At 41.5% G+C, this 17,540-nt stretch overlaps 1 protein-coding gene across 2 annotated transcripts in view; it reads left to right on the top strand.

Moving 5' to 3' along the window:
- LOC308696119 (telomerase protein component 1-like) overlaps positions 1 to 17,222 on the top strand; it is a 35,432-nt gene extending 18,210 nt beyond the window's left edge. For both annotated transcript variants that reach the window (XM_081374515.1, XM_081374514.1), the window contains exons 21-56: positions 47 to 160; positions 245 to 362; positions 1,046 to 1,231; positions 1,346 to 1,530; positions 1,616 to 1,757; positions 6,209 to 6,388; positions 6,489 to 6,581; positions 6,686 to 6,818; positions 7,455 to 7,614; positions 7,696 to 7,829; positions 9,071 to 9,159; positions 9,245 to 9,359; positions 9,447 to 9,491; positions 9,643 to 9,850; positions 10,102 to 10,222; positions 10,322 to 10,446; positions 10,541 to 10,640; positions 10,731 to 10,886; positions 10,980 to 11,192; positions 11,298 to 11,354; positions 11,937 to 12,078; positions 12,289 to 12,519; positions 12,814 to 12,971; positions 13,065 to 13,172; positions 13,263 to 13,367; positions 13,455 to 13,584; positions 13,690 to 13,775; positions 14,296 to 14,431; positions 14,640 to 14,770; positions 14,881 to 15,002; positions 15,213 to 15,350; positions 15,495 to 15,594; positions 15,680 to 16,001; positions 16,409 to 16,491; positions 16,589 to 16,693; positions 16,811 to 17,222. In XM_081374515.1, coding sequence (XP_081230641.1) covers positions 47 to 160; positions 245 to 362; positions 1,046 to 1,231; positions 1,346 to 1,530; positions 1,616 to 1,757; positions 6,209 to 6,388; positions 6,489 to 6,581; positions 6,686 to 6,818; positions 7,455 to 7,614; positions 7,696 to 7,829; positions 9,071 to 9,159; positions 9,245 to 9,359; positions 9,447 to 9,491; positions 9,643 to 9,850; positions 10,102 to 10,222; positions 10,322 to 10,446; positions 10,541 to 10,640; positions 10,731 to 10,886; positions 10,980 to 11,192; positions 11,298 to 11,354; positions 11,937 to 12,078; positions 12,289 to 12,519; positions 12,814 to 12,971; positions 13,065 to 13,172; positions 13,263 to 13,367; positions 13,455 to 13,584; positions 13,690 to 13,775; positions 14,296 to 14,431; positions 14,640 to 14,770; positions 14,881 to 15,002; positions 15,213 to 15,350; positions 15,495 to 15,594; positions 15,680 to 16,001; positions 16,409 to 16,491; positions 16,589 to 16,693; positions 16,811 to 16,930 — 4,891 coding nt within the window. In that variant the 3' untranslated portion in view covers positions 16,931 to 17,222. The remainder of the gene's footprint in view (positions 1 to 46; positions 161 to 244; positions 363 to 1,045; positions 1,232 to 1,345; positions 1,531 to 1,615; positions 1,758 to 6,208; positions 6,389 to 6,488; positions 6,582 to 6,685; positions 6,819 to 7,454; positions 7,615 to 7,695; positions 7,830 to 9,070; positions 9,160 to 9,244; positions 9,360 to 9,446; positions 9,492 to 9,642; positions 9,851 to 10,101; positions 10,223 to 10,321; positions 10,447 to 10,540; positions 10,641 to 10,730; positions 10,887 to 10,979; positions 11,193 to 11,297; positions 11,355 to 11,936; positions 12,079 to 12,288; positions 12,520 to 12,813; positions 12,972 to 13,064; positions 13,173 to 13,262; positions 13,368 to 13,454; positions 13,585 to 13,689; positions 13,776 to 14,295; positions 14,432 to 14,639; positions 14,771 to 14,880; positions 15,003 to 15,212; positions 15,351 to 15,494; positions 15,595 to 15,679; positions 16,002 to 16,408; positions 16,492 to 16,588; positions 16,694 to 16,810) is intronic.
- The last annotated feature ends 318 nt before the right edge of the window (positions 17,223 to 17,540 follow it).

Below are 17,540 nucleotides of genomic sequence, written 5' to 3'. Positions count from 1 at the left end.
GTACAGTATGTCATATCATCTACATTTTGTGTGTTTGTATGTTTAGTTCAGTGCCAGTGGCATGGAAAACAGACTTTGTGGCAGAATCCAAAGAAGCTGAAGCTAAAATGAACAGCCTAAAAACATGGATCCAGAACAATGAGTTTAAAGTGACAGAAAAGTGAGTTCTGTATATTTGTTTTGCCTTGCACAATGAGGAATGACATTGCATTTATTATTTGTGCCCTGCTTCATATTCTCTTAGTTATCCCTGTGAATGGGGTGGGGTGGTGGATGGAAAGCCCTATGTGAAAGGACTGGAGGACTTTGGGAGAGCAGTGCTGGAGAATATCTGGGAAGCAGTGCAGCAGCTCTTTGTGGAGGTCAGAGTCTCATTAAAATGAATTAAAAGAATTGTTTTCATATGCTCTACTTTATGGGGGCCACTCACAGTTTGGAATAACAATTGAAAGATAAATCAATTAAACGATGAATAAGGATGTTGAGGATAAATAGATACAACAAGTCTGCAATATGATCATTAAAATAATTTAATCTTAGATGAGTAAATTGAAAATGTAATATTCATTTTAATTCAGTACTCGCCTATATTTATTGTATTCTACTTGTGTGTATATATAAATATTGGGATTGGGATATTCGGCAGTCTACATATTGGGGTTATCTACATTATTTGCTAATGAATAGAATTGGCAAAATTTGTTTATTAGGTCCCAACTTCTCTGATAATAGTAGATATTAGAAAATGCAAATATTCAATTACCAATCACTTCATAGTCACATGTCATTATTTCTATAATATCAATTTGGTAAAATTTATTTTCTATTTGATTATTTATCAATGTTTTATTAGATTATTTTTGTATGATCAAGTCATTCATTCTATTCACATCTCTGTATTTTTGTTTACACATTTCATAATTTATTTGATTAAATTTATTTTTCTTGACATATGGGCCCCATATATCCCAGTGCTTATTTTACATTTATTAATTAGTGGAGTGATTTTCAGGAATTTTTTTCTCTCCTTTTTTTTTTTTTGTAGGAGACAGATGAAGATTTGATCTCAGAGATTAAAGAACAGGAAGTCCATCAGGATTCCCAACAGCGACAGTTTCACGGCAGGGCAAAGCTTATTTCTATGGCAACAGAGAAAGTTCAAGAATGTCAGCAAAAAGGAGGAGTTCTGATTGTTGAGGGAAAACCTGGAGTGGGCAAAACTGTGTTCATGGTAACTGTACATTTGTACAATAAACCATCTGAATCTTCATGTATTAATGCCCAATGTATGATGAATTACTAGAAGTACATCTGAATATCTCTCTGTATCTTCTGTTTTATTAAGGCTGCCCTGGCCCAGGCACTCAAAACCTCTGTCAAAAACAAGAAAGCCCCTCTTTTTGATGTCATATCCTACTCCACAGACGCTAGCCAGTCTGCTTGCAGTGTTGAGCAGCTTCTGCGCTGTCTTGTTCAGTGGCTGAGGAAAAGAAAAGATGATGTGGAGTTGCCTCCAAACACATCTTATAAGTAAGGAAGGATCTGATGTAACATGCATTGTTATATGCAAACACAAGCAAACTCATTTCATAATTATTCTCTTGTTGCATTACAGGGACTTGTTGTCTGAGTTCCAGTTGAACTTGAAGGACCTGAACAAAGAGAAGCCACTGGCCTTGCTTGTTGATGGGGCGGACCGTTTCCATGACGGTCGTGGTCAAAGGGTGTCAGAATGGATACCGCAGCACATCCCTAAGGTAAGAGAGAGAAACGTGCACACTTGAAAGGGGTAGTTCGCCCAAAAAAATGTTGTTCCAAACCTATAAGACTTTCGTTCATCTTCAAAACAAAGGTTTTTTTTTTTTTTATTTTTGGCTCCTGCGATGGGTAGGGGGGCGTCCCATCCCTGTGCGTTGAGCCGACCAGATGAACCAGTTGTTTCCAATGCTGACGGTCTTGTGCCAGCTGCTCTGCATCCTCCATAGCAACTCCATGTTGTTGGAGGTCGCCCGCAAGGACGTCAAGCCATCGGGTGCGGGGTCTACCTCGTGGTCGTCTCCAGCCTGCAGCCTTCGGATCAAACTGGAGAATGGCTCTTGTCGGATGGTCAGGAGGATGGCGGAGGACATGGCCAAACCAGCGGGTGCGACGTTGCGCAGCCAGGCAGGATGCTCTGGGCTGGCATGTGCGGGCTCTAAGCACTTGATTGGAAACCCGCTGGGGCCACCTGATGTTCTCGATGGTTCTGAGAGCCCTGCTATCAAAGCCATCTAATCTTGCAGCCAGTGTCTTATTTAAGGGCCAAGTCTCCGAGCCATAAAGCAGGATGGAGAGTACTGCTGAGTTGTAAATCCGGATCTTCGTCTTGCGTGAGATGGTCTGGTGCCGCCAGAGTGGTTTCCAGAGAGACTGCAGGGCTGATGCAGCCAGGGCTCTTCTGCGGGTAATTTCTGGTTTTAGGTCCCCGTTGTCTGTCACTATGGATCCCAAATACACAAAGTTCTTGACAGGCTCTACAATGTTATTGCCAAGCCGCAGGGAAGGTGGATGCGGTCCATCACCGACATACATGAACTTGGTTTTCGTCCAGCTCACCTGGAGGCCAAGCTTCTCAGCCTCTTCACTGTATATGCCCAGAGCGTCTCTCAGCTGGCTGTAGGACGTGCTGAGCAGGATGGTGTCGTCAGCGTACTCCAAGTCAGTCAGGTGGTAACTGCCGAAGTTCACTCCGGGGACCCGCTCACAAACCCTGGACATCAGATGGTCAATGATGCAGTTGAAGAGGTCAGGAGCAGCCACGCAGCCCTGGCGAACGCCACTGGAGATGGGAAACCAGTCTGAGTCTCTGCCGTTGATACGGACACAGCTCTGAGCGTTGCTATAAAGCAACTTGAACAGGGCAACGATCTTGGGTGGTGCTCCAAGGGCATGTAGGATACTCCACAGTGAAGTATGGCAGACGGTGTCAAAGGCAGCCTTAAGATCTATGAACCCGATATAAAGATGGCGATCTTTACGGAATTCATAGGTCTTCTCTATCAGCAAGCGAACGGCGGAGATTTGGTCTGTTGTGGAGCGATTAGGCATGAAGCCAGCCTGCTGGGGACGGCGGCTGCTTCTGATGGCTGGGAGAGCACGGGTGAGCAAGATCCTGGTAAAGAGCTTGCCGGGGATGGAGAGAAGGGTAATGCCTCTGTGGTTGCCGCAGACTAGCCTGTCACCCTTACGTTTCCAGAAGGGCAAGATGACTCCTCTGGTCCAGTCGCTGGGAATCCTCTCTGTCTCCCACACCTCATTGAATATGTGGGTAAGCCACTCGACGATGCTTTCACCGCCTGATTTTAGCATCTCAGCGGTTATTGCACAGATGCCGGGGGCTTTCCTGTTGTTAAGTTTTTCCAGAGCGGCTCTGACTTCCTCAGGTGTGACAGGGTCTGTACTGCAGACAACACTAGGGGCTGCAGCGTTAGCGGCCGATGAGATGGCGGGATCAGCCGGGGAGGTACCGTGCTGCAGAAGGAGGCTGAAGTGCTCTTTCCAGCGTTCGAGGCAGTTTGCTTCAGTTGCTATAAGGTTGCCATCAGAATCTTTCACCAGGGCTGTCTTGATGCGTGGGCCATTACGGGCTTGGCGCAGCAGACTGAAGACACGGCTCATGTTGTTGTTATTGGCCGCGGACTCTAGGTGTTTAGCTTCTGCTTGCCAGAACTTCTCCCTATCCTCAGCTATAGCCACATTGCGCTGGCGGTTCAGTCGCTGATACTCCGTCAGGTCACCTCGGAGCCGGGCCTCCCTCCGCTGGTCAATGATGTTGAGTGTCCTCTCCGATATCCAAGGCTTATTCGGGGAAGGTCGAAAGCATCCAAAGACATTGTGAGCTGACTGGATGACACTTTCCTTGAAGGTCTTCCAGTCCTTCACCTTGTCGGTAGCCAGGTTATCAAAGGTGCGGCGGATGGCGCAACTGAAATATGTGGCGATGTTTGGATCACTGAGTAAGGAGGAGTCCAGGCGAGGCTTAGTCTTGGTGTGCTGGTTGGCTCGCAGCTTTAACTTAAGCTGGGCCACCAGCAGGCAATGGTCTGTGTTGCCAAGCTCTGCTCCTCGGTACACACGGCAGTTAGTGACAAACGGCTTCCAGCGTCGTGAAATGAGGATATGGTCCAGCGCTTTCCTGGTTCTGCCATCTGGGCTGTACCATGTCCAGTGATGGATAAGCTTCCGGGGAAACCAGGTATCAGCAACGCAGAGGTTGTTGAGGTGGCAGAGAAGGAGAAGGCGGTTACCGTTGTCGTTTGTGGACCTGTCAGCAAAGGTTGTGCCGACAGGTGAGCCTGTGGACCGATCACTGCTGGACAGAGTGGCGTTGGCATCAGTGAGGATGATGGTGATGTCGTGTGGTGAGGCTTTGCCAACAGCCTGATGGAGTTGGTCAAAGAAGACATCCTTCGCATCCTCATCAGCGACATCGGTGGGGGCATAAGCAACGATTACTGTCATCTTGCCGTGTTGGTGGAGAAAGCGGGCCGACAGTAATCTGTCGCTCAGGGGTGTCCAGCTGATGAGGGACTTGCGGAGGGCCTTTGGGATGGCAAGTGCCACACCATAAAGGCCTGTCCGTCTTTCGGGACCACTCCAGAAGTAGCAATGGTCGCCTGCTGTTATTTCGCCATTGCCATGCCATCGGACTTCACAGAGCCCTGCCAAGGAGATGTTATAGCGGCAGAGCTCTCGGGACAGCAGGGTGGCAGCTCCGGGGCGAAGGAGTGTCTGGACATTCCATGTGGCGACTCGGATCCTGCGGCGAAGGTTGATCCGTACTCGTTGGTCGGGGGCAGGCTGGGGTCCGTTACCGTGTTGGGAAGTCCGGCTTCTTTCTCTGATCGGTTTCGTAACAAAAGAGTTTCTCCTGGGTGGGTTGTTAGCCCTCCGCAGGATAGTCGGTTGGTGGGGCTGCCACCTCACAGCGTACCGACATGCTGGGGTCTTTGTTTGTCTGGAACCTACCCTGGAGACCGGCCCGCCTAGGGTGACCCTACCAGGAGCGAGCTCCCGACGGTATCGCTCTCCAGGGTCACTGGAACGCGCAAGCCCCCTCGCCACATCAAGGCCAGACCCAAGAGAGGGAGGCCAGACCCAAGAGAGGGGAAATCTGAGAGATCAGAATCAGAATCAGAAAGAGCTTTATTGCCAAGTATGCTTGCGCATACAAGGAATTTGTCTTGGTGACAGTAGCTTCCAGTACACATACAATATAAAGTGACAAGACAAGTGACAAGTAACATAGGTATAAATAAAAAAATTAAAATAAAAGATTATAAATTATAAATATATATATAGTAAAGTTATAAGGTGCTATAATGAAATGTCGGAGGGAAGTATTGCACATGTTTGTTCCACAGTAGGGGAACATTAAGTGTTCATGAGGTAGATGGCCTGGGGAAAGAAACTTTTCCTGTGTCTGGTTGTTTTTGTGCTCGGTGCTCTGTAGCGTCGACCAGATGGTAACAGTTCAAACAGAAAGTGTGCTGGGTGTGACGGGTCCAGAGTGATTTTGCGAGCCCTTTTACTCACTCTGGATGAGTACAGTTCTTTGAGTGTGGGAAGGGTAGTGCCAGTGATTCGCTCAGCAGTCCGAACTATCCGCTGTAGTCTACGGAGGTCGGTTTTGGTAGCAGAGCCGAACCAGACGGTGATGGAAGTGCAGAGGATGGACAGAGATTTCTGTCCCTCCATTGAAAGTCTATTCACCCAAAACTCTGATGCTTTAAAACAATCATAAAAGAAGTCCGTATGAATCGAGCAGTTTAATCCATGTCTTCAAAAACACACAATTGCTTTATATGATGAACATATAATTTAGGCTTTTATTCACAAGTAAACATTGATCAGCGGACTTACATAGAGCACTCAAATATGATAAGCGGAAGCTCAAGCATGCTTGCCAGTCAATTTTTATATGTGAATAAACTTTCAAATAGACTGCATGGACTTTCAGTGGAGGGAGAGAAATCTCTCAGATTTCATTAAAAATATCTTCATTCGTATTTCGAAGATGAACAAAAGTCTTATGGGTTTGGAACAACATGAGGGTGAGTAAATGAAAACCGAATTTTCATTTTGGGGGGAACTAACACTTTAAATAAGTGTATTAAGAAAATGATGGAACCTTCTCATCAACCAATTACTGTGTTCACTGTCCTCTCAGGGTGTCTGTTTGGTCCTGAGTGTTACTTCAGAATCATCCCTACAAAACACTATTAGCAAAAGGAAAGGTGCCTTGTCATTTCCACTGGGGCAGTTATCTTTACCTGACAGGAAGGAGATTGTGCAGAAGCAGCTTGTTGGATTTGGAAAGAAACTGAGCGATTCTGCTTTCAATAACCAGGTGAACTTCCCTTTTGCTCTCTGGCTGTTGGAGTACTATAAAGAAATATTGAGAACTGTTTTTGCTTAACTAGTGGCTTTATTGTTGTGTTCCCCTGTAGCTTCAGACACTGCTGATGAAGAAAGGGTCTGTGAGTCCACTCTACCTCCATTTGGCCTGTGAGGAGCTCAGGAATTATGCCTCCTTTGAGAAGGTAAATTTTTGTTAAATAGTTTTTTTATAGTGATCCACATAATGTTATTTAGCTTAAGAAATGTAAAGTTGAACTTAATGTTGATGATGAAATTTATCATTTAGATGAAGGACAGCCTCCAGTCTCTTCCTCAGTCCCTTGGTGAGCTGGTGCAGCACAGTCTGCTGAGGCTGGAGACTGAATATTGCAGAGCAGGACTGGGATGGGCATTAGCCACTCTTGCCGTCAGCTCCACCGGTACAAGACATTTATTTATTGCTGACTTAGTGCAGTGCACTTCTGCAAGAACTGTTATACGTTATCTTAATTTAACCCTGTTTTACACATTTTTATTTCTTTAAAATTGTCTCCACAAGGGACAAGCTCAAATTAAATTGTCCAGCCCTTCTCTCTTTAAAGGGGCAACATGGGACAGTGATTAGTATCAAATCGTAATATTAATATGGCATTGAATGATTCATATATCATTGCATGGTACATATCTAGAAAGCATGATATTGCCGTGTCCAAAAATTCAGGGTCATACCATGGTACTTGTTTTACTTATTGTTTTATTCCAAACAAAGATCTGTGGCCCAATTGATATCACAAATTGGACGTGTATCAGTTTTATTAAAAAATGTCATTGGTTGCACCTTTTTAAAATTGCACCACACAATTTTAGAGGTTCTATTAAATATTAAACATTAAGCTAAAGCTTAATTTTAAGCTGTATCCCATATTAAGATCTTATATAGTTTTATTGTAAGTTTTCTGTATGTTGTTTCTTTTTTTAATTAATTTAAATAGTTTAATGATTTAAATAACATTATCATTTTTATGTAGATGTATTGAAAATAAGTATTTCTCATCACTAATCTGTTTTTTCCACAGGGATGCGCGAGAGTGATCTTTACACTATACTGAACATGTGCAATGATTTAAACTCCAGAGGAGGGCTGGTGTCATGGCAGGAAATTCTCCATATAGCAAGGCATCCACAGAGCCGTGTTCCCATGGCATTATTCTCTCAGCTGGCACAATCTTTGCACAGGTACAGCACAGTGAAATGTGTGGACATAAGAAATAGCTTCTGTTTTATACAATGAATGATTTATTCTTGTTGTATCGCCAGTATAATTGGACAGTCTCACGGTCAGGGGTCAGATGACCTCCTGACTTTGACCCATCCAGAGGTGAGGTCAGCCTTTGAACATCTGTACCTGTCTACTGAGGAGAGTAGAACCAGAAGTCATATGATAATTGCAGGTAAAACAGGATGCATGCAAATTGTGACATTTTATGTGTTTTATACACTACTATGGTGGCCGAGAGAGCTCAACGCGCTGCAACTGAAGAAAATACATGCAAAAAGAAAAAACTCCTGAAAATTAAAAAAACTTCTTCATTAGTTTTACAACACATGTCTGCTCCAAATACTCACAACACAAACAAATACAGAAACGCACTGCAAATAACACATTACACAACGGAAATGTTCCCAGGGGACCCTAATAAGTGACGAGCCCGTCTGGGACATGCTTATTGTTCGTGAGCATCCCTATGCCCTACTCCCTTTGAAGGGCAAAGCAGTAGTGAGCATTATGTAGCCATTTGGAACCCACTTGGTGAAGCGAAGTAACGAAAGACAACGTAATTAATGTAACAAACTATACTTAATTTGCGGGTGTTTTTCTATTTGTATGTGTTTTCTTCAGTTGCAGCGCGTTGAGCTCTCTCAGCCACCTACACTACAGTTTGGGAGCAGTAAGGTTTTGTTTTTTTAAAAGAAATTAATACTTTTATGCAGCAAGGATGCATTAAATTAAAGTGACAGTAATGACTTTTATGCTGTTGCAGAAGATTTATTTTTTTTGTTTATAGATTATATTTTCATAAATTATGTTCTTTTAAACTTTGTAATCATTAAAGAATCATGAAAAATAAAGCGTCATGGTTTCCACAAAAATATTAAGCAGTACAACGGTTTTCTACTTTTGCAATGAAAAAAGAAATCTTAATTGAGCACCAAATCAGCATATTAGAATGATTTTTGAAGGATCATGTGACACTGAAGACTGGAGTAATTGCCATCAGAGGAATAATTTACATTAGCTGTTTTTACAACCGTTCCGTTACAACCGTTATATTTTCACTTGAGCTTGGTTCAGCATGGCACGATTACAAACCGTGATCATCCTCTATGACAGTTATGTATTACATTCCAAAGAACTCTGTTATCAGCCCCACAGTGGAAAATTAAACCATATCATGGAATGAAACGGTTAAGCAATGAGAACGGATTGGTAGCAGCTATTTTAAAATATATTAAAGTAGAATACATTTCTTTTAAATTGTAATAATATTTCACAATATTATTGTTTTACTGTATTTTTGATCAAATAAATGCAGCCTTGGTTGACCATAAGAGACTTCATTCAGAAACAGACTTTTGAACAGTAGTGTATGGGTTTTTATATATTTATTTCTAAATAACTTTTTTTTCCCAGCTCACCTTTGGGTGCGGTCAAATCCTGAGGGGAAGGACACATTTCTTCACTCTGATGCTGATATTCTGTCTCATCTCCCTGCCCACCTGGTCAGTATCCCCCTACTCTCTTCTTCAACCTTTCAGCTTCAGTTACTAAACTTATAAGAGATGTCTATTCTCTCTCTCTGATCAGATGGGTGGTAATCAGTGTGAGCCTTTGCGGTTTCTGCTGTCGAGTTACTACTTCCTCTATGCTAATGTGCGGTATGGACTGCTTCACCAACTTCTGGAGACCTACATTTTGTTTGGTAAAGCGCCTGATGTTTTTCAGTACTGCATTTTTCTGTTTAGTTCACAGGTTCTCATATTGATTGTTTTTCATTTTATCCATTTAGACCAAAAATATGGGACCGATCATCTGCAATCCAAAAAATCAGCAGGTATTTTACTTTTATATTATTGTATGTTTATGAAAACCCAACAACACTGACATTTAAAAAGATCTCAAAATGAATTCATGATCTGAATATGTACTGAAACTACAAATTATAGTTTTCGCGGTAAACCTATACCAAATTTGTGTGTTTTCAGATAACCTGAAGGATTTTAAAGACTGTCTCAGTTTTCTGAAGCGCCACAGCCTCCTCTTCTCTCAATGGCCCGCTCTCTTCGTACAAACAGCTCTTAATGAACCATGTGACAGCTCTGCACACTTGTGGGCTGAAAGCATGACAAGAAATGGAGGGGTGCATGCTGTAAAATGGCTAAACCTCACAGATGCAGCACAAAAAGAAGTCAGGTACTAATATTGTGTCTGATTAATAGCATTTTCTTCTCAGATTCAGAATTTCAGATTAATTCTGGCTGACCCACAGTTATACACTTATAAAGAAAATCCTAATATCATTTTTTTTAGTTTTTAGTTTTAGAATTTAGATTTAGAATTAGATTTCAATTAATAATGTGGTTTCAGACTTCCTGGACACCACTTTGTGCAAAGGTTGTTTATCTAGAATTTTTCTATGTATGTTAATTGTTTCTTCTGCTCAGTGAGCTGGTTTCCACCTTCCACTCTGAGCCAAGTTGTGTGGTGGTGAGTCCTGATGGAAAACTTGTGGCAGTGGGAACCGTAGAGGGAACACTTCAATTTCTGCATACAGAGACTGGACAGGTATTATTTCAAAACGTATTTAAACATACATCTACTATGATTTTCGGCATTTTTAGGATAGTTCAATCACAATTACAATCACATTATTTTTTCAAACAGGAAGTGAAGTCATTGATGAGCAGTGGTGATGGCATCTCTGGATGTATTTTCCTTGGGGAGGAGCTTTTGGCAACAACCTCGTTTGATGGGCAGGTGGAGGTGTGGGATGTTGCGAGTGGGTGCAGGTAATTCGTTTTTCTGGCTCAAATGTACAATTTACATAGAACATTTTGCCCAGCTTTGTCATCTTTGGTTTATTTTTTTCGCTGTCACTTTAAGAACTGCCCACATGAATGCCCACTCCAACAAGATCACAGGATGTGATGTCAGTCCAGACAGAAAACTCTTTGCTACCGTTTCATTAGACCTAAACTTAAAGGTAAAACCAAGGAAAAAATCATTTAAAATCTGAAATAGGTGTGGTGTTGTACTATTCTAAAATATACATCATTTATTTGGGTGTACTCAGGTGTGGTCAGCGCAGAAGAGCACAGAGGTGGCCTCTCTCATGAATCCCTCCCCCCTGAACTGTGTGAACTTTGACCTTGAGGGCCAGCTCTTGGCAGTGGGCTGCTGGGATGGAGCTGTTCGTTTGTGGAACTGGCTTGAACAGAAAAACGTTACGGTGAGGAACGACTCGAGGAAAACGAGGAAAGATATGTTGCTACGCCTGATATATTAAAACTTAATTTCCCTCCCAATGCTCTCTCTTTTTCAGACTCTGTTAGGTCATCAGAGTTCAGTGCGGAGTCTGTCTTTCTCTCCCTGCTCCTCCATATTGTGCTCAGGCTGTCTGTCAGGAGAAGTGCGGCTCTGGTCAGTGGCAGCAGCTGCTTGTGTGGGCAGTTATCATGCTCACCGCGGCTCCACGCAGTCACTGAACTTCCTGCAGGGAGGAAACCTTTTGCTGAGCGCTGGATATGACAGTGTGGTGAGGACTATGGTCTTACATTCTTAATTTTCAATTGTTAGATTTTTTTTGCACTCTACCAGGCATCCTAAAACACTCCATAATGAGGTATTTTTTGTTGTCCAGGTTAATGTGTGGTCCGGTGGTCTTGGGCGATCTGTCGCTGTACTGGGAGAGAAAAAGGTACTTTCATGTTCTTAAATTAGAATTGCTACTTATAAGCAGTATAAATAGTATAATAGGTATTAAATTCAGCAATAAATTCAGCCTGAACTGCTTGATGTACAGACTCCAAACAGACTTTTTCTGCCCTTGCATACCTGAATGTTTTAATGATGTTTAGGCCTGTTAATTGAACTTTTTAATTTTGTGTGAATTTAATATTCTAATTTAGGGGCCTATGAAGATAATTCAAATATTAAATCACACTATTTTATTATTATTATTATTTATTTTGTGTGTGCAAATACTGATGAATGTAATCAACTTAATCATGTCATGTTATTGGATTATATTTTCTACTTATAATATGTATCTCACATCTAATAAAACAACTATAGCATTCTTTACACTGCAAAGGCTGTGATTTTCATGCACAGTGAATCAGCTCTGATGTGTTTCATATATGCTGAACCAGAGCTTAAGCTTTCCTGAAACATCAACACTATTCATTTGCCGCATTGGAAGCATGGCTATTTCCTTCAGGAAATGAAAACCTTTTTTTGAGTGCCTATAAGGATGATATTAATTAATCATCATTTGCAGGTAACAGTATTACAGCAGCAACAAAAGCGCACCAGACGTGGAAATGAAGATGAAGCTAATGCTCTGTGTGTGGCTGTGGCCAGTGGGTACGCTTCTGTGGGTTACCATGGAGATGGTATCAAAATGTTCAATTTGAAGTCAGGTACATAAACATTTGCATCCAGCATTTACAGACGTACTCATCCAGAAATACTTGGAGCTCATAAATTCAAACTGCTTCTCAATCTCGCTTGTTCTCAAAAGCCATAACATGAACGAAATAAAGTGCAAAAAACAATCCACACTTAATAATAATGGAGAGGACTGTGAGTAACCAGAAGTAGAACCCATCCCAAAATGCTCTGTGCTGTAGGAGAGAAGGTCTGGGCCAGTGAGGGGCTGCAGGTGTCCATGCTCTGCCTCATGTGGATGGAGGGAGGAGGAACAGAGCTGCTACTGTCTGGGGGCATGGACCATCGTCTCAGAGTCTGGGAAAGGCAAGGAGAAAATTCGGAAAGCCTTGTGTCAGTAGGATCTTTTGGCGTGCAAAAGGGAGCTATTCTCGCTCTGGCTCAAATCTCCACTTGTGTGGCATCTGCATCTGGTCAGTAAACACAAAACATTTTGTCGATTGATTTTGGTCCATACTGGATATTTAATTTTTGCATGCTCGTTTCAACCTTCTTTTCTAACACTCACTTAAAGTTATTCTTTAAAAGCACTAATAATTTGATAACACTAAAATATAGTCTTTAGTTAATCTCAGAATGAATATCAATTTCATACTGCACATTATAGGTGGCCATTTTTAGATAACTGAGTAGTTTTTAGAAATTTTTATTTTATTTATTTCATGTTTTAAAATGTTATTTTATTGAAAAATGTAATTTTGTTTTAGATGACTTCACTATTGCTCTGTGGTTGAAGAGTGAATTGACTTCTAAGCCCTGGATCGACCCTAAGGTGATGTGTATTCTGAGAGGTCACAATGGAGGGGTCACATGCCTTGCTTTCAGTCCTAATGAGAAAGAGTTGCTGTCAGGAGGGAAAGATCAGGTACTTGGTCCACTCCACATCTATCACCGAAAAAAATGGAAGAAAATACACTATCTCTCTCACAAGATATTTTATCATAATCTCTTCCACTAGGCTTTGATGATATGGAATGTAAACTCCTCCCCTCCAGTTCTTTCCAAGTCTTTTTCCCATTGCCATGGAGACTGGATTACGGGATGTGCCTGGACATCAACTGCAGTGGTAAGCCATTTGAAAGGGCAGTTAGTTCATTTCAGTAACATCTAACTCTGTGTGTCTGTAACCAAATACAAAACTTCTCTTACACCTCAGCTTAGCTGCTCCAGTGACTGCAAGCTGCGGATGTGGGATATCCAGACGGGAAGTTTGCTGAGAGAGATCCTGTTTAGTTCATCTTTGAGCACATTGTGCTGTTGGGTAAGGCAGTTGCACCTTAAAGCAAGGTCACAAAAATACACAATAAGAGGAACCTGTTGACATTTATGTAATTTTTAATGACTTTAGGAGGATCATGTAATGGCAGGCTCTACGGATGGACTGCTGATGGTTTGGAAGTGGGAATCAGGTATACAAGTAACCAGGATCCAGGCCCACAAGTCCCGTCTCAATCACTGCACTGTTGTCTCTCAGCCAGGTACTGAGGCTAATACACACATTTACACACAAACAGAAGCTTGATATCTAAATAGTGTATCTTGCTTAAACAAACCTTCTTAGCAAAACCATTTGTTGCACACAGATGTGGGAGAGAGTTTAAAACCAGAAGACTTATTGGTAGCTTCAGCATCAGAAGATGGAACTGTTAAACTGTGGCATCCACTGCAGGTAACCAACTCTCACTTCTGTATTTTTTTCATTAACCATTTATTTATATTTTATTTAAAAAATGAATTGCAAATCAGATATTTTAAATAATTCCCAGAGATTAATTCTAGGAATGCATAATATATCGCTACCGTATTGTTGATTAGTTGATGCTGTATATTTGATTATAAAATAATTTCCCCTATATTTCGTAAATTTAGATCTTTGCAGCTCTTAAAAGCGCTCAAATTTAATAATTTAATAACAATGATAAATGTAATCTTTAGCAAATCTCAAAATAAATAGTCATTTTCATTATGTATAATGGTGTGGTGCCTAAATTAACATCTAGTATTTAAAACAACTGGTTTTAGTTTAGTGTTTTATTTTTACTTTGTTTTGATAAAATGGTATACAATTTTAATATTGGCCATTTGTTGTTATTAGCCATAAAATGAAAATAACTCTCATCTTATCTGCATCGGTCAGATTTTTATATCAGTGCATTGCTAATTTATTCACTAAAATTTCATTTTCATAGGTACATCATCATAATACTCTGCATGGTCACAGTGCAGAAATCCAAGCTTTAGTGTGCAAAGAGGCCGGACTGCCGGAGTTTCTCACTGTCTCTGTGGATCGTTCCCTCAGGTCATGGAATGTCACCACGGCAATGGGTACGGCAAAATGGTCATTCCCAATTAACTCGACTAAACTCTCACATAAATCCTCAGAACACTCTGTTAGTGAACAAAAGCAGAATCTAAACTGATGTGAAAAGCGGTGACAACATTGCAATTTCTTATTAAACTACAGCTGTACATCCAAATATATCATTTGATTGGCATTAATAACATAACTTTTTTTATATACAATCATCCACAGATGCTCCTCCTTGCCAGAAAGGCAGTGTCAGAGCTGTGTGCTTCCTTGATACTGATGACTTCATGGTCTGTGGTTATGACACAGGCAGATTGGAGATATGGCATCAGAATTCAGTGGTTTACTGGAAGAAGGTAATCATGGGTTGGGAACTGAATTTATTGTTGATCAGTTAGTAAAAATAACTTTACCCTCTTTCGGTTGGAAATTTCTGAATGAACGGCTCTGTTTGTGTTGCACTAAGGTCAGTGATGGCGGCTTATGTGCAGTCACCGGTATGCCAGAGGATCAGCTAGCTGTGGGTTGCAGCGACTGCTCTGTACTTGTCTGGAAACTGGAGAGAGACACCAAGAAGTGCTTTGTGAGGTATCAACTTCTATCCCTCCTCATTTTCATATTTCAATTTCAGGTTTGCAAGCAAATTGCAATTGCAAGATTAATGCAAAAAGTGGCAAACATTTCGGTCACATAACCTTTCTCATTGCCTATTTAAAGGTGCTTAGTGCAGGAGTCATCTTGTTATAAGGAATCACATGATTACATGGATCACATGGCTAACATTTTATTTTCTTCCAGACTCGATAAGATGTCTTCATACAAAGTGGAGGTTCCTGTGAGCTCTTTGTTCTACTGTGGCAGTCTGTTTGGAGTTTGTGTGAATGGACCAGTCGTCGATTTGATCTCTACTAGCTCGTCGACCAAACAAACTTATTCGTAAATAAACACCACATCATTTTTACACATATAAAAGATGTCCTACACTCTTCTGTTAAGCCTTTGTTCGGTGCAAGGTGGCACATGTGCAGTGAATGTTAACATTACTTTATTGGATAATAAAAAGTGTGTGTTTTGTTGTAGCTGGACAAATGATGTACGTCCTATTGGCGTGGTGCCAAATGATAAAAAGAGCTTTTGGCTGTTGGGACAGAAAAAGAGTGTACTGTACATTGGATTGCTTGTGAGTTCATCTATCATTATCATGTGACACTGACATTGTAAAAAGTGTCTGAAAACGAAATGATCTGAAACGGTCTGTCTTTCAGTTGTTGGTAAATCAAAATCGTTACGACTTAAACTTTTGTTACGATGCGGTGGGTAAGACGCCTGAGGAATTGGAGCAGGAGGAGAATATGTGGGAGCAGCAGGAGAAGCAGGAGCAGCAGGAGAAGGAGGAGCAGCAGGAGAAGGAGGATCAGCAGCAGCAGCAGGAGGAGGAAGAGGAGGAGGAGGAGCAGCAGGAGGAGGAGCAGCAGGAGGAGAAGGAGCAGGAGAAACCCAGCAAGGAACAGATTGAACAATTGCGAATTGCAAACCGGAAGGCTGGGCAGATTAGCTCCTGGATCACAGCTGCAGCAATGCAAAATGGTACACTTGTTCTTACACTTTAATGTATAGCACAAATGAATCAATTTGTCAGAAAGTCAGTAAAATGTGAAGAGAGCTGTCTGTTCAAGCCCATTTCTCTCTTTTATTGTGAGAATAAATTACTATTAACCATATTCACAACAGTTTGAGGCTGTTTACACTGGACACATCAAAGTAAACATTATAACCTGATACATTCGTCGTTGCAAACGGACACATAATGTTGTATTGAAGTGTCCATTGTGCTCTGTCTCTGACTGCTACAGTAGCCACGCCCCAAACTGTCGCTATAGGTTGAGCTAGACAGAGACTGACAGATCTGAGCGGACTGCGCTCATCTTTTTGATAGTGCCTGGGAGGCTCAATGATTACAATTTTGGGGAATTGTAATTTTTTTTTTTTTACAGACTTTATTGTGTGTGGTGATTATAAAGGGAACATATGGTCAAACCAGCCTCCTAATATTTCTTCCTGGACTGAAAGAAAACCGGCAAGTATCCTTTAGCTTTCCTGATAGATATAAGGATCATAAGTCATGAATGCATGGGTTGCTGATAAATTGGGTGGCTGTTGACTGGTCTCTATAGGCACACACAGACAAAGTGAGTGTACTGCGGCTTACAGAGAGCCTCATCATCTCAGCATCTTATGACAGATCCGTCAAACTGTGGGACAGACACACTAAGAAACAGGTATTTTTATTATTTCTTTTATTTTTTTCTTATATTGAAGGAGTGGATTTGCAATCACTTCCACCAGTTTATATTCAATTTAATTTCTGTTTCCCACTCATTTTCTGCCTTTCACAGGTTGGCATGTTTGTGTGTGGAGGCCCTGTCAAGGTGCTGGAGGTGAACCCCCGTGACCCCAAGGAATTTGTTTGCGGAGATACGCAGGGTCAACTGTACTTCCTGTCCTGGAAAGGTTGATATCCTCATAGTCTGTACGTTCGTAATCTTTAATCAGTTGTAATGTTGCATTCTGTTCATTTACTTCACATGCATGGAGCATTTTGCACTAATGATACTATTGCCTTAAACTAAGCCATGATATGAAGAATATTTGCTTTGTTTTTATTATATGAAAATGACAACCACTTGATTTAATATTTAGTTATATTCAGTGAATTGATTTTTTTTTTTGTTAAGGATTGTACATCCTTTCTGTATGAAAAGCTTTTTGGGTGAATAAACTACCTGCAAGATCACATGGGGAAAAGCAGATGTCCACTGAATGTGCTGTGATGGTGTTCTCCATTGTCAAAAATCCATTGGCCAGGATAGAGATTTACTTTTACTTTATCCCCTTCTTCTAGCAGCAGAGAGACTCTATTTGAAGTACTGATAAAACCACCTTCTTGGTGTCCATGTGTAGAAATGATATGCTGGTCATTTTTAAACAGGCCTGCGGTAACGGCTTTCAGTGGATTTCCGAACGCTTTTGAGAAAACCCTGAATGCGTACACTCCCCTCACAGGTGCTGTGAAGATTCCTGTATCGAACAAAGGTTAATTAGATACATTCAAATGAGAGCATTATA

This window comes from Scardinius erythrophthalmus (assembly GCF_964197995.2).
Source record: "Scardinius erythrophthalmus genome assembly, chromosome: 9".
NCBI lineage: Eukaryota > Metazoa > Chordata > Actinopteri > Cypriniformes > Leuciscidae > Scardinius > Scardinius erythrophthalmus.
This window is presented reverse-complemented; position numbering and strand designations above follow the sequence as displayed.